The sequence below is a fragment of the Triticum urartu genome, chromosome 7 (genome assembly GCF_003073215.2).
Source record: "Triticum urartu cultivar G1812 chromosome 7, Tu2.1, whole genome shotgun sequence".
In the NCBI taxonomy this organism is placed as follows: Eukaryota; Viridiplantae; Streptophyta; class Magnoliopsida; order Poales; family Poaceae; genus Triticum; species Triticum urartu.
In genome coordinates this window covers 646927146-646941154 of record NC_053028.1, presented here as the reverse complement: position 1 = coordinate 646941154, position 14009 = coordinate 646927146, and the positions used below count along the sequence as shown (strand labels likewise).

Sequence of the window (14009 nt, the reverse complement as noted above, 5' to 3'; positions counted from 1 at the left end):
ATGATGAGCCCAGATTCCGCGAAATGGTTTGAGGCCATGAAATCTGAGATATGATCCATGTATGAGAACAAAGTATGGACTTTGATGGATTTGCCCGATGATCGGCAAGCCATAAAAAAATGGATCTTCAAGAAGAAGACGGACGCTGATAGTAGTATTACTATCTACAAAGCTAGACTTGTCGAAAAAGGTTTTTGACAAAGTTCAAGGTGTTGACTACGATGAGATTTTCTCACTCGTATCGATGCTTAAAGTCTGTCCAAATCATGTTAGCAATTGCCGCATTTTATGAAATCTGGCAAATGGATAACAAAACTGCAATCCTTAATGGATTTCTTAAAGAAGAGTTGTATATGATGCAACCAGAAGGTTTTATCAATCCTAAAGGTGTTAACAAAATGTGCAAGCTCCAGCGATCCATCTATGGACTGGTGCAAGCATCTCAGAGTTGGAATATATGCTTTGATGAGTTGATCAAAGCCACTAGGGCCACCGTAATCGCCTCACGCCCTCGCATAATGCAAGATGCCGTGATTCCACTAAGGGACCCTTGAGGGCGGTCACCGAACCCGTACAAATGACAACCCTTGGGGGTGGTCACCGAACCCGTACACTTTGGCAACCCTTGGGGGCGGTCACCGGTACCCGTCAAATTGCTCGCGGCGATCTCCACAGCCTAATTGGAGACCCCGATGCTTGCTCGGAGCTTTACACCACAATGATTGAGCTCCGAACACCACAAAGGTTGGGGTTAACTTCCCAACGACACCACGAAACTTCACCACAATGGAATATGGCTCCGAGGTGACCTCAACCGTCTAGGGCGCCCAAGCACCCAAGAGGAACAAGCTCAAGGGCACCAAGCACCCAAGAGTAATAAGCTTCTCAACTTATAACTTCCACGTATCACCGTGGAGAACTCAAACCGACGCACCAAATGCAATGGCAAGGGCACACGGAGTGCCCAAGTCCTTCTCTCTCAAATCCCACTGAAGCAACTAATGCTAGGGAGGAAAATGAGAGAAAGAACAAGAAAGAGAACACAAAGAACTCCAAGATCTAGATCCAAGAGGTTCCCCTCACATAGAGGAGAAAGTGATTGGTGGAAATATGGATCTAGATCTCCTCTCTCTTTTCCCTCAAAAACCAGCAAGAATCCATGAAGGGATTGAGAGTTAGCAAGCTCGAAGAAGGTCAACAATGGGGGAAGAACACGAGCCCAAAGGATAAGGTTCATTGGGGAAGAAGACCCCCTTATATAGGAGGGGGAAAATCCAACCGTTATGTGCTCAGCCCGCACACGAGCGGTACTACCGCTCGGGCGGAAGAAACAAGGAAATGGAGCAACAAAACATGAACCTTGGGGCGGTAGTACCGCATATGAGCGGTACTACCACTCACCCCATCGGTACTACCGCTGGAGGAGCAGAACACGGGACCAAAAGAGGCAGGGCAGAGCAGAGTACGATGGTAGAAATGCAGAAGCGGTACTACCGCCCGACCGGAGCGGTACTACCGTGCCTTACTGCCGTGCAACTACTGCTAAACCCGACACGAAAAGAGCAGGACCCAAAATCAAGGTGGTAGAAGAGCGGCACTGCAGCGGTACTACGACTGAGAGCTCCAAGCGGTATTACCGCTTGGGCTCGCGGTACTACCGCTGGGACCAGACAAAAGCCACTCTCAAGAAGACAGGAACTGCCATAACTTCTGCATATGAGCTCCGAATTGAGCAAACTCAAGCTTGTTGGAAACAAGACAACGAGTAGCATCAAAATAGCGACTGGTTATAGTAAGAAGAGGCAGGGGAAGTATGCCTAACAAAAAGAGGAGTGAAACCTCCAACCGAGAAGAACCGGCAAAACCTCCAACATCGAAACACCATAGAAGATGCGAGTGAACTCCGTTTTCGATGAACTTGAGCTTGTCATCAAGATGACCATAATCTTTAAGACTCACAGAGAGAACCAAACAAGAACCAAGAAAGATAATGCAAGGATGCAATGGTTTGAGCTCTCAACGAACGATACGATCAAGCTACTCATCGAGAGCCTCCCTTGATAATATGGCAATCGATCCTATAACCCGGTCTCCCAACTACCATCATGAGACCGGTAAAATAGAAAACCTATCAAGGGCAAACCTTGCCTTGCACATGGTCCACTTGAGATAGGATGACGATCTTGACTCCCTCAAGTTGGACCACCTTTCTTGATTGTGTTGACTCAATGAAGACTAGTTGATTGCTCCCTCATACTTCACTATGGGTGAGCCACTCTTCCGCACATCTTCACAAGTCCATTGTCACCACAAAGGACGACAAGCTTCAAGCATTTGATCTCTTCATGATGCTCCACTTGAACTTGCACACCGCAACCTAACCCCACAAAGAACTCTCACGAAGACCATGGGTTAGTACACAAAAGCGTAATTGACAATTCTTACCATACCATGAGATCACTTGATCCCTCTCGGTACATCTTCTACGCTTTGTGGGTTGATCAACTTGATTCACTCTTTGACTTAGTCTTGATCAGCCTCTCACAAGACCAATCTTTAGGTAATTCCTTGAATATCACCTTGATCGACACAAACTCTTCTTGAAACCAACACATGTACTCCAAAAAAAGCCTATGGACAAAACCTTCAAATATAACTCAAGGAAACCATTAGTCCATAGAGATTGTCATCAATTACCAAAACCAAACATGGGGGCACAACATGTTCTTTCATACCTAAAGTGCTAGTAAATGGACAACAACGGGGACTGAAAAATACCAGTGAAGCTATATCCATATGGTTGTGTCGGTATGGAAGGTGTACTTGTTGAGTGCGATTTGGACCCACCCGCGACATCGGCAATGTAAGATTGTTCGGATAATGGGGTGGTATGCCGTCGTCCTATCTTATATGCATGATTCCTACACAAGACAACTTCTTTGTCATGCTTTGGCATGTTTGCATATTGTTCCCGCATATGTCATCGTTTCCTCTCAGAAGGTTCATCTGGCAACATACATGAACATGGCAATTAGGTATATGAACTCCGGAAGGACATGCAATCATAATAAAAGATGAAATTAGTGTAGGTTGAGTAGACACCTATCATCTCACTCGAGGGTCCAGATACATAACTTGGGGGCACAAATCTTTCTCGAGCTTGCATGTCATATACATGTTGAACATGCATCATAACGTTGTAGAGACAAACATGATGAAAAATGTTGTTGACATACTTGCTGACAGTTGGCATTAGCAAGACTTGCAGCCTTTTTTCAGCCCATGCCTGACGCCGTTTCTAGAGGTATTCCGCCTTCTTGTCATCAGACATCCGGGCATACTATCCGTTGCCGCCCTACAGTTTTTTAGCGTGGAGATTCTCTAAAGTGGAATTGTTCGTAACGTCGGAACGATCCTGATTCTCTGACAACGACAGGGAAGCATCGAAATGAGTACGTTCCATCTGCTTGACAGGTGAAATCCATATAATGGTGAGAAAAGTTCAGGCAATGCAAAGTAAAATATGTTCCATCACTTTGGATAGCAGATTTGCTGAAATTGTGCATTGAAACGAACATGAAGAAGCATGTATCCGAAAATAGAGTTTGAATGGATGAATACCTGTTGGTTGCGGCTGCGGGGAGGTCTGAACCGACGAACCGATGGCAGACGCTCGAAGGCGGCGGCGGCGTCCCGGATGGCCGGGCCCCCAGGCGGCGGCGACGGCGTCACTACCGTCCAGCAGGCGGGAAGGCTGTGGCGGCGGAAAGGCGGCAGCCGCGCGCCGTCACTGCTCCAACGACGGCGTCCCCAACGGCCGGTTTAGGAGGCGATGGTGGCGCGGCGTGGAGCGGCTGGACGCCAAAGGAGCGACTGGGCGGCGAAGGAGCGGCGGGTCAGGTCGCGATGGTTGGGGGCGGGCGTGGCGACGCGATTGGGGCGATGCGATGCGGCGGGGGTGGTTCCTTTCGTGCGAAAGGTACGCATAGGGAAGGGGATCATCGGGATTGATTAGTGCTAAACATGTTTAGTCGCTAAACATCAGGACAATAAGGGTTGTTGGATTAACATGATCGGATGGTTGAGATATGTTGGATCTGCCCTTTTAGGTCTTTTTATATTGGTATAGATATAGAATATGGTGGGCGTAAGGTATATGTCGGACATGATTGATGTTAACCACTGGAATATATATACCACTGTTACAAACACGAGCAATTAAGCCTTCCACTATGTAATTGGTGCCCAGTATCTCAAAATCTTGCTACATCATCAGCGATGACCTGAGAAAATAATTTGGCACCGCTCCAGCAATGTGTACTTGCAGCACGTGTAAAAGCAGGACCCACAATTGCATAAAAAAGTGGTTGACAAAGTCACCTTTCCTTCACACATTAATGCTAAAATACTACTCCCTCCGTTCCTAAATATATGACATTTTAAATGGACTACAACATATGAATGTATGTAGACATATTTTAGAGTGTAGATTCACTCATTTTGCTCCGTATGTAGTCACTTGTTGGAATCTCTAACGGAGGGACTACTACTTCATTGCATGAAGGAAGTGGGCATGGGAGCAACTAGGTGCTCCGATTCTCTAATTTTTTCCTATGGCACCAGCTGGGCAATGAAAGGCACCAGTGTCAAATGAAGCAAAAATAAATTTGGCTCCGCTTTTGCCCTACATAATGAAGGGCCTTAGTAGCTAGTAAAAAATAGAGCGAGAGTGGGCCGATTTTTCTTATTCTTCTTTGAAACTAAAGGTACCTTTGACTCAAAGGATTTTCATATGAATTTGAAGGATTATAATCTTTGTGTTTTTTTCTTATGTTGGTTGTTTGATTCATAGGACTGAATCTTATAAAAAAATCTACAATTTTTTGTGTGCTATTTCCCATAGAATTTCTAGCATCCACTCAACTCTTTTTAAAAGAAAACCCTTACAAATACTCCTTCCGTTTCTTTATATAAGATGTATTTTTTCTGACACGATGAGACCAAACTAAAGCAATATGGTTCTACTACATTTGTTATGCCATATTGCAACCAACATTACAAACAAAATTGCCAACATTCTGCAATTCTTGTGAGATGCAGAAAAACAACAACCAAATCTCCACAATATTAGTTTTGCCCAATAATTTGGCATGCCAATTTTGACATCAAACCAATAGAATCTGTCAAAATATTTGAATGAAATACTTTGGATAATGTTGTCTGCAGAATTAATCAATTAGGTCAGGAAAGGAAATATACATACAACAGAGAGATATCTTCTTTTATTATTATTATTATATATAAGAGAACAGAAAATCGAGAGAAGATACATCCTTTTTGTCGGAAGGGTTGAGAAATAAACTGATGAGGAATTGGAACAAATGCAGCTCTGAAAATTTTCAAAAAACCAAATAACTTATATAAAGTAATTGAGAGAGTACATCCAGCTAAACGTTTGGAGGAAATAATCGACGGCGGGCCACCGACCCATAGCAGTCTCCAGCCTTTATTACGCCTGTCGAAGAGACCGAGAAAAACGAGTCGTTATAGGCATTGCGCAGCCATAGCAACTGCTGGCGCGACGTCGTCGGGAAAACCTCCCGCGAACCGACTAGTTAACCCTCAACCTCCAAGCCAGCGGCGAATGGCCGGCGTCAGGGCATGGCACGGCCCTCGATCCTCCATGCCGCAGCTTCTGGAAGGCGCGCGTCAGGCCCCCTCCGCCGCGCCCGCGGGTTCCAGTCCGTCTCCCCTCGGTCATCGCTTTGTTTCCGCGATTCGAACTATCACACTCTGAGCTGCTGGCCACTGCAGACATCTGAGACAGGGACCCGACCGCGCGCGGGGCATCCCATACTCCACACCAAAACCGACCTCTCAAATGGCGTTCGAGGTTGGGCCCCCCCCTTTCCTTCCCGTTCCATGTTGCTGTGCTTGTGGTGGTCGAGGAGCGTGGGGGAGGGCTTACCACTAAAAAGGGTGAAAATGCTGCACCAAAAAACACAGGGGGGCTACCATAAGAAAGAAAAGACGAAGCAGCTGCACAAGGAATCATTACGAATGCCTCGCACTGGGGGTGTGAACAAATATGTAATGTAATTGTTGGATCAAGTGACTTCTCAGTGGAAGGGGATCTTATTCAACTTCAAAATCGAGGTGACATTATATTTCCGCCGAGTTACTCGGTTTGGTGCTGCTGTTTGACTAGTGACGTGATAGCTCGCTCCCTAGAATTGCCTTACATGTAGTCTTTCTCTATCATCATCACTCTCGACGTGCACACATAAACTTAATATTATCTAGACCGGTCGCGCACGCTGATGATATCAGTACTGTGCCTTTAGATCGAGGCGCAACTATGGGCAGTCTTTATCACTTGGGAAAATAAATAAATTGGATAACTAAACTACGGCAACTGCAAGGATAATGGAGTTCTGTAAATCCCGGTGGTCTGGTTCTAGCCTGGACTAAAGATGCGTCCCAGTCTATCTAAAACCACACGACTCCCATCCTAACAAGAAACAGCATGCCACAGGCGTAACAAATCATATTGTGCTCTATCCTTCACCGAGGGCGGTAAGCTAGTGCTCAGTCAACCGTGGTCTCTACGCTAGCTGCTGAGCATAAGGATACTGTGTTGGATCCACTCACGCACATCGCGCACTCGACATTCCTCACCCAGGAGCACTCAAATGACATTCATCTTCTACTCACCCAACATCTCCACTGTTCTGGTTCATGACTTTTAGACCATCCGATTCGAGCTGCATATCTTCACTCAGCTCAGCGGCCTTCAGGTTACTCGATGTGACCACGGCATCCGATCACTCTGATTGCAATGCCTTTGCCCTAAAGTGTGTTCCTTCGGTCCTCTCTGAGCCAATCCGAATCCATCAAGCAGCCTGTTCTAGTGAACACTCTTGGAGATTAGGTGGCTGAACATTGGGCTGATGGAAGAATGTAATTTCTGAAGTATCACTTCGTTTAGAATGTTGCGCTTGTTGCCATCTACTATGCTTTACTAAATATAAGAACTCATGCTACCTTACAGTTCAAGGAAGAGAGTGGCTGACCAAGATGCAAATTAGATGTGTTGTTGGAGATGTTCTTTAATTATAAAAGCGAGCAAGTAGATGTGGTAATTTCTAACACTGTTTCTTATCATACAGTTACTTGTGCTGCCCTGGTCATTTTTCCTAACATTTACTCTCTTGTCCTTTCTATAGCAGCTATAGCTGAACTTCTGACACGCTTGAGAGGTTTGGAATACTGTTAGAAGTTCCATACATTTATCTCCAACACTGCTGGTCCCTAGAATGCCATAGCCTACTGTTACTGGGCGAATTTATGAATAGAAATAATATCTTCTGAAATGGTTTCATCAGATTTGCAACGGACCCACATGAAAAGTGGATAAAAAGATCAAATTAAAAACATAGCCCAATGCGTTTCAAGTACAGATACAATGCAACAGTGAAACCTGCAAATTGATTTGGATAGGTCGACTCATACAATTCTTCACCAACGTTCGCCTAACTTGAGCCACTGCACAGACGATGAAGGAGGACATGGATCTGAAGGTGTAACGGCAACTGTAGTTTAGGATCTCGTAAACCAAGAAAAATCAAGACACCATGGCCAGGGTATGCATCGTTCTTGAGTTGAATATTTATTTCTGCTAATTAATTAGGCTTTGAAGATGCATAGCCTAGTATTGAGGAAACTGTAAGAAGTAATAAAATGTGTATATTTCATCATAGCTCATACCTATCGTAGTGTAACTAATCCCTTCACACCTCGTCATTTAGGAATTGTGGTACGTGAATAAGTAAAAACACACCATTTGATGGAAGTGTATGAAGGCTGGATAAGTCTTACCGTAAATCTCTTCATTTCTGTTAGTTTATATGATGATGGTATAGTGTGTAAGCAGTATGTATCACTGATATTTTCATCGCCTAAAAGTAGCAGAAACCCGGATGTCATAGTTAGGTATATGGTCACCAAATTAAATAATGGATGATCCCTCATTGTAACACGATTTTTTGGACTTATATCCGCTGTAGTTCTTGCCTCACCTCACAAAAATTAGATACCTTACTTCAATAGTTAATTAAGAAGAATCTGAAGGAACTGGAGATCACTAAGAACTAGCCATGACAGGGTGCTGTAACTTGCATCCATGTAGAACTATGCGTGTCGCGAGATCTATAGTTTCACCTCTATCCTACCCCAAACTGTTGGAAAAGGCTTTAATGGCTTTAAATGTTATTACCCCGGATTCACACTGTAATGGAAAAGAGAGTCACCAAATATCATAAATGAATCCCAGTGGTAGCAAATATTTAGACCAAATTCGATTCTGCCACCTCAAACAAAAATTAGAATGACCTATACTTCATATTTAAATTACCATTGCACTCGTAGAGATTTTCTCAATCAAGCTAAAGGTAAATTGCTAGAGTTTAGTTCAACTAAATATTTAAGAAACTTTATTTTCACCTATTATCTAGCTACTTAATGCTTCATTTTCCTTTCTAAAACATTTGTTATGTCTATCAATTATTAAGTTCCTACCTTTGTCAATATACAGATGGAAATGGCTTTAAGACGAGCACAATGAGACTTGGTGCTGATGCAATTGTTTTTACTCGTGCAATCCGTGGGAGGTAGATAATCTTCATTCCAGTCATTATTGATTTGTTTCTAATTTTTATGGCATTTGTTGGATTCTGTGTATTTATCAGTGATTAACACAATTTCTTTCTCCTGCAGTAATGTTACCTTGAGTGTTGGCTTGCTCTCATACACTTTCTTGAGGAGAACAATGAAGGATGACATAGTTGTCCCTGTGGTATGTCATGTTGGACTAGTACTTTAGTAGTGTATCGTTCTTGCGGCTTTCTCTTAGGAGCTGACATTTTCTATCACTGTTACAGCTCGATTTTCAAATCCAAGATGACCACATTGTACCTTTGGTGTATGGTTCACAAGGTGATTGGGACAGTAGCTTGAAGATAATACTTGATTGGTCCCCCTTTTCTTCAATGGAAGAACTGCTACAGCAGGTGGCATTCGTCCCAGACAGTATTTTTAGTCCATTCCCCAGTCGTATTTTGAGATCAAGTAGTGAGTTTTCACTATCAGTATATTTGATTTTTCATGAATGAGTTAGCCAAATATTTTAGGTGCAAAGGCATGATATGATATTAAAGGTACAGATATGTTGTGTCTCTTGTTCAGCTCACATATAAAATCGATCAAATTTTTTCAACAAACTATGATAAAATATTTGTAGTTATCTATTTTTATTTTGATGGAACTTCCACCATTTAGCATATATATTCAAGAAAACTGAAAATATGTAGAAGAAATAGAGTTCTTTTTTTTTTTGAAGTTTTTAGATGCAAAGCAGCAGTTGAGCATCTTAGTGCGTCGTATATATGTTTTAGAAGCCTCCAAGCTCTCCCTCAAAACAAATCCATGTTAGGCAAGGGTGGGTAAGTGAACCAAAGATGTATTGATATTCATAGACTTGCGCTGTTGTCATAATCCAGATTGGCATGCTGGAGCTGATCCATACACATTTTCCTTCAGCAGTCTGCTCTTGTTTAGGCAACATCGAACTCAAAATATTGTCTATAGAGCAAACTAACAACAAATGGAATACTTCTAGTTTTGCAATTCTAGCCTTAATTTCTTTATTCCAAAATGGCATCGTGAATGGTTTTTTGATGCTATATAGCACATATGCTTGACTTTAGTTGGGGTTCTTTAATGGCTAGTTTAGTCGATTATCACATTTTCTGAATCTATACCCTGACCATAACAACTGCACAGTGATGTATACCTAGGCAACCGACTCTTTAAATGTGCATATATTGATAATTTCCTTGTCTGTTCAGTTCAAGGATATTGAGAGCCATGGAACTAAGGTGGTGATATATGATCTATGGATGAATGATGATGGCCTTTTAGAACTTGACTTCGATGATGATGATGAGGTAAATATTCCTGCAGTTTATGTTTCAAGTACAACACATTACCTTCACATTCTTGTAGAGAACATTTAAACAAGCATTCAAACTTGTTTTATGAAGCAAACATTGTTGCTGACGGGAATCCTGTGATTTTAGATAATTAACTACGCCACCTTTATCCTGTTACTCTGTTAGCATCACAAACTAGGGGAGAATAGAGCAGAACTACTTTCCCATGTATAGTAGACTGTTGCCCTCCCATGTGCATTTCTCTACAATTTTAGAAGTCTGAATTGGTGTTGACATCGGTGGAGGTGATGTATGCTGCTCCCTTCTCCATCCCACCCGTCCCATAACAATTAGCATCTACAAGCGGGCCCCAAAACCTATGCTGTTCCTTGCTCTCCTACGTCTTCGTTGATCTTTTAATAAATCGGAATAACTACGCAAATGCGCTAGCGGCAAAGGGGAAGGCCCCACAGAAAGTTATGAAGTGGACCCGGCCCGCTCAGGGAGTAATAAAGTTAAACGTTGATGCTAGTTTCCATTCGGATACTGGGGCGGGAGCTACTGGAGCTCTGCTGTGGGACTGCAATGGAATATTTGCTGGGGCATCCTGTTCTTATAAAGAGCTTGCTTTGGAGCTTGGACGTAGTTTCCATGGAGGCATGTGCCCTTCTCGAAGGACTGCGTCTTGCTGATGAGATGGTGATTCATTTGCTGGCCGTTGAATGTGACTCGATGGAAATTGTACAGGCCATGCTGGATCCATCAGAATACCGTGCTTCGGGAGCTGTGGTTACTGATGATTGTCGGAAGTTGATGACTTCTTTCGGCAAGGCGATGATTGTGCATTGTGCCCGGGAAAGCAATGCCGCAGCGCATAGGGGGAAACTTTCTATGGAATGGCGTGATCATCCTCCTGACTTCTTGATCCCCTCTCTTGTAACAGACATGATTATTGTTTAATAAATTTCACGGAAGTTAAAAAAATTGGAATAACGGCTGTTTCTTTGATTTTCCTAAAAATCAAAAAATGAGGCCATGCTGCCGATTTCTCCTAAACCAAGCAAGTTCTGTGTCTCTGAAGTATTCCTTTTGTTCGCTGCTGCCTGCTGGGATGGAGACATGTCCAGCGGGACCACACTACCCACATCTACCAAACCAAACAAGGCCGTGCTACCAACGTTTCTCTCTGTTTGCCGTTGCCTGCCGTGCCGCTGACATGTCCACAAAGGGGCACTGATCCATTGAGATCATGATGAGCAGCAAATATGGCAAACCTCTGAGCCCACCCTCGTGTGCATTGCCATTCAGCATGGTTGATAGGCACCGTATGGCTGACAAAAGCAATGGTCGCTTCATCCAGTTAATCCTGCTTTCGAAAAACAAACGGAAATGGTGCATAATGCAAATGAAGAATGATTTCTGTTTCATGCCTGTGGAAACCACCTTGCTGATCTGTGCAATGTCAAGGGAATAGGGAATAATTTTCCATGAGTCGCATGCTCTCTGCGGAACTGATGTTCATTCTAGGAAACTATCTGTGCGTACAGAAGCACATGTACTGTTGTTGTATTCTTATAGCAGAGTTAGGCTACTTGTGCATGTGTTCACAATTTTATGGGAAATCAACAATTGAGCAAGAATTATTGTTGTTCTTTACTTGAAAAATATGGCTGCATTTCACATTTAGACAGGTACATATTAGATCATGAGACAATAAAATATTGTTATTTAAAACTTGAGTTGTGGCAGAGCATGGGACATGCCTTCATACCACTCTACCATTCTTGTACTAATTGAAATGCTTATACCTTGTTGCTCAATTTCAGGACATATTACTTAGAGATCAAGCTAAAGCTACTGCGGGGACGACAAAGATCCAAAAAGAAATTATTGAGCAACATATATCCCACAGACTCAGATTCTCTTTGCGAGTAGGTTTTATTTCTGTACATTCTATTCTTTTCCCTATCTGCATATGACTAGTAATTTTTGTTTGTCAATTTACAGGCGTATACTTCCATCCTTTATCTTAAGAAGTATGCAAACTTCCAAATTATATTAAGAGGAAAAGTGGTTGAACATATAAACATTGCTCATGATCTAAAGTTCAAGAAAATGTTTACTTACAAGCCTCAAGTCACGCTTGATTCTCAAGTGGTAAGTAAATGTGTATAACAGGCACATGTGCTCTCATTATTTTGACAAATTTAAAGTGTGGGGTTTAAAGTTTGAAAATATCTTCCGAAAGAAACTTGCATGCCAGTATGCAAAGAATGACTATGTATTTGCAATATTCTCTAAAAAAGCTGAGTTGATTTGTACTCAACAATAAAGTTCCAAGAAAAACTTGCATATAGATATTAGAATGGTCTATGTATTTGCATCATTTGGTGAAAAAATATTTGATTTTAATTAAACACTAAAATGACAAGCCTGCCAAAAGGTTTATATGCTCTATTTTTTTTCACATAGGCCAAAAAATTTAAAATTCTGCTTGAAACTTTGCAGCTGCTAATGATACTCAACCATTTTACATGTTTTTTTTTCAAATCTTACATAAGCACGCGATTTTTTTAGCAGGGCTCAGGTTGCACACTTGAGATTATCATGTATAAATTGTACTCCCTCTGTAAACTAATATAAGAGCGTTTGGATTACTAAAGTAGTGATCTAAATGCTCTTATATTAGTTTACGGAGGGAGTAATAGTCATTTGGCCTCACCTTGAGGTTATCGTTTATAGTAGTCATTTCTTCCATGTGCTACTCTATTTCAGAATAGTCTGCATTTAATGCCATTGATACTTTGCTAATTGTTATCATGCCTATGTTGGCTTTCCTCTCCAATTCCATTATTTTGTCTGTTCGAGCACATTGTAGTTACAGAAACAGTCACTTTTGTTTAAAACTGCATTTTGACTGAAACTGTAGGTCTCAGTGAAGGTAGATGTCGGATTTGCCAAGGAGGCGCCAGTTTTGGGCATTTTTGGGATGAATGTCTACCATAAAAATCGACTAATAATGGTAACCACTCTATCCAGTTCTGGGATGTTTGTTTGTTTTTTCCCTATTATGTGTTATGCTGCTTGAATCTCAACATGTAGGCAGTGTTTTTCGTCCTGCAGTCTATAGTGAGAACTTATTGTTTTCCAATGGATCGGTGTGCCAGACTGACTGTCTTACATTAGTGAACAGAGGTAGTACTTTGCAACAAAGTGCCTTTGTTGCGCATTCTCCTCAAGATTTAAGTAGTGAATTCGTGGAATACTAGAATGGTGAAAGGATTCTTCTGTGATCACTACTAATACTTGCTTTTGTGTGTGAGAGTGATCATTTTTAGAAAGCATGCATGTGCATGTGGTCCCCATTGGTGTCTACTTACTGGTATAGAGGAACAGAATTCTAAGAAATTTATTTTGTTCATTGCAGACAATGGTAGTGAGTATTTAAGTTGATGCTAAGTCATTTTCGGGACTTAGAATGTAATGCAGATAGATGCTAATATTGGATTCTACAACCAGTGATTTCCCTCTTATCTTCCTAGTGAACATTGATAATTCCATAGCGTTATTGACTTATTGTATTTGTATCTGATAGTAGCAAAAAGCAAAAATGTTATTAATATTTTCCGGCATGTGTCTAGTTGCCATAGTAATGTGACTAACCAAATTCAATTTAATTCATAATGGATTTGTAAGTGCTAATCCATTTTTCTTTGAGAAAAGGATAAGCATCGTGACTCGTTGTATCATAGATCTGAGAAAATGTTATGTATAAGCCTAAGCCCCCACAGCCGGAAAACCAAAGGAGGCCCTATAGCTAATAAAAGCAGCTGCAATTTACTTGCACCTGCTGTAACCCGATACTTTGCCTCTGATTTGATCGTCTCGAGGAGGTCACTTGAAGGCAAAGGTAGCGCTATGAAAGATAAATGCACTCCTTTGCTTCCAGATCCATCAAGCAGTGAGCTGGATGAAGCAGCAAGTCCCATGCCTCAGCCTGGACGGGGTGATCCGATCACC

General features: G+C 42.1%; 1 protein-coding gene and 1 long non-coding RNA gene across 2 annotated transcripts in view; one reads left to right on the top strand and one right to left on the bottom strand.

Annotated features, from left to right (window-relative positions):
- Positions 1-2467: 2467 nt before the first annotated feature.
- LOC125523396 lies at positions 2468-4278 on the bottom strand. Its single transcript, XR_007290211.1, has 3 exons — positions 3622-4278; positions 3103-3463; positions 2468-3006 (listed from the first exon to the last, which is right to left on the bottom strand). It is a non-coding gene; the product is annotated as an uncharacterized LOC125523396 (long non-coding RNA).
- A 4250-nt stretch (positions 4279-8528) lies between these two features.
- LOC125519278 (protein MICRORCHIDIA 2-like) overlaps positions 8529-14009 on the top strand; it is a 15073-nt gene continuing 9592 nt past the window's right edge. Inside the window, exons 1-8 of the mRNA XM_048684135.1 lie at positions 8529-8669; positions 8776-8854; positions 8940-9068; positions 9906-10004; positions 11816-11920; positions 11997-12146; positions 12919-13011; positions 13939-13995. Coding sequence (XP_048540092.1) covers positions 8620-8669; positions 8776-8854; positions 8940-9068; positions 9906-10004; positions 11816-11920; positions 11997-12146; positions 12919-13011; positions 13939-13995 — 762 coding nt within the window. The 5' untranslated portion in view covers positions 8529-8619. The remainder of the gene's footprint in view (positions 8670-8775; positions 8855-8939; positions 9069-9905; positions 10005-11815; positions 11921-11996; positions 12147-12918; positions 13012-13938; positions 13996-14009) is intronic.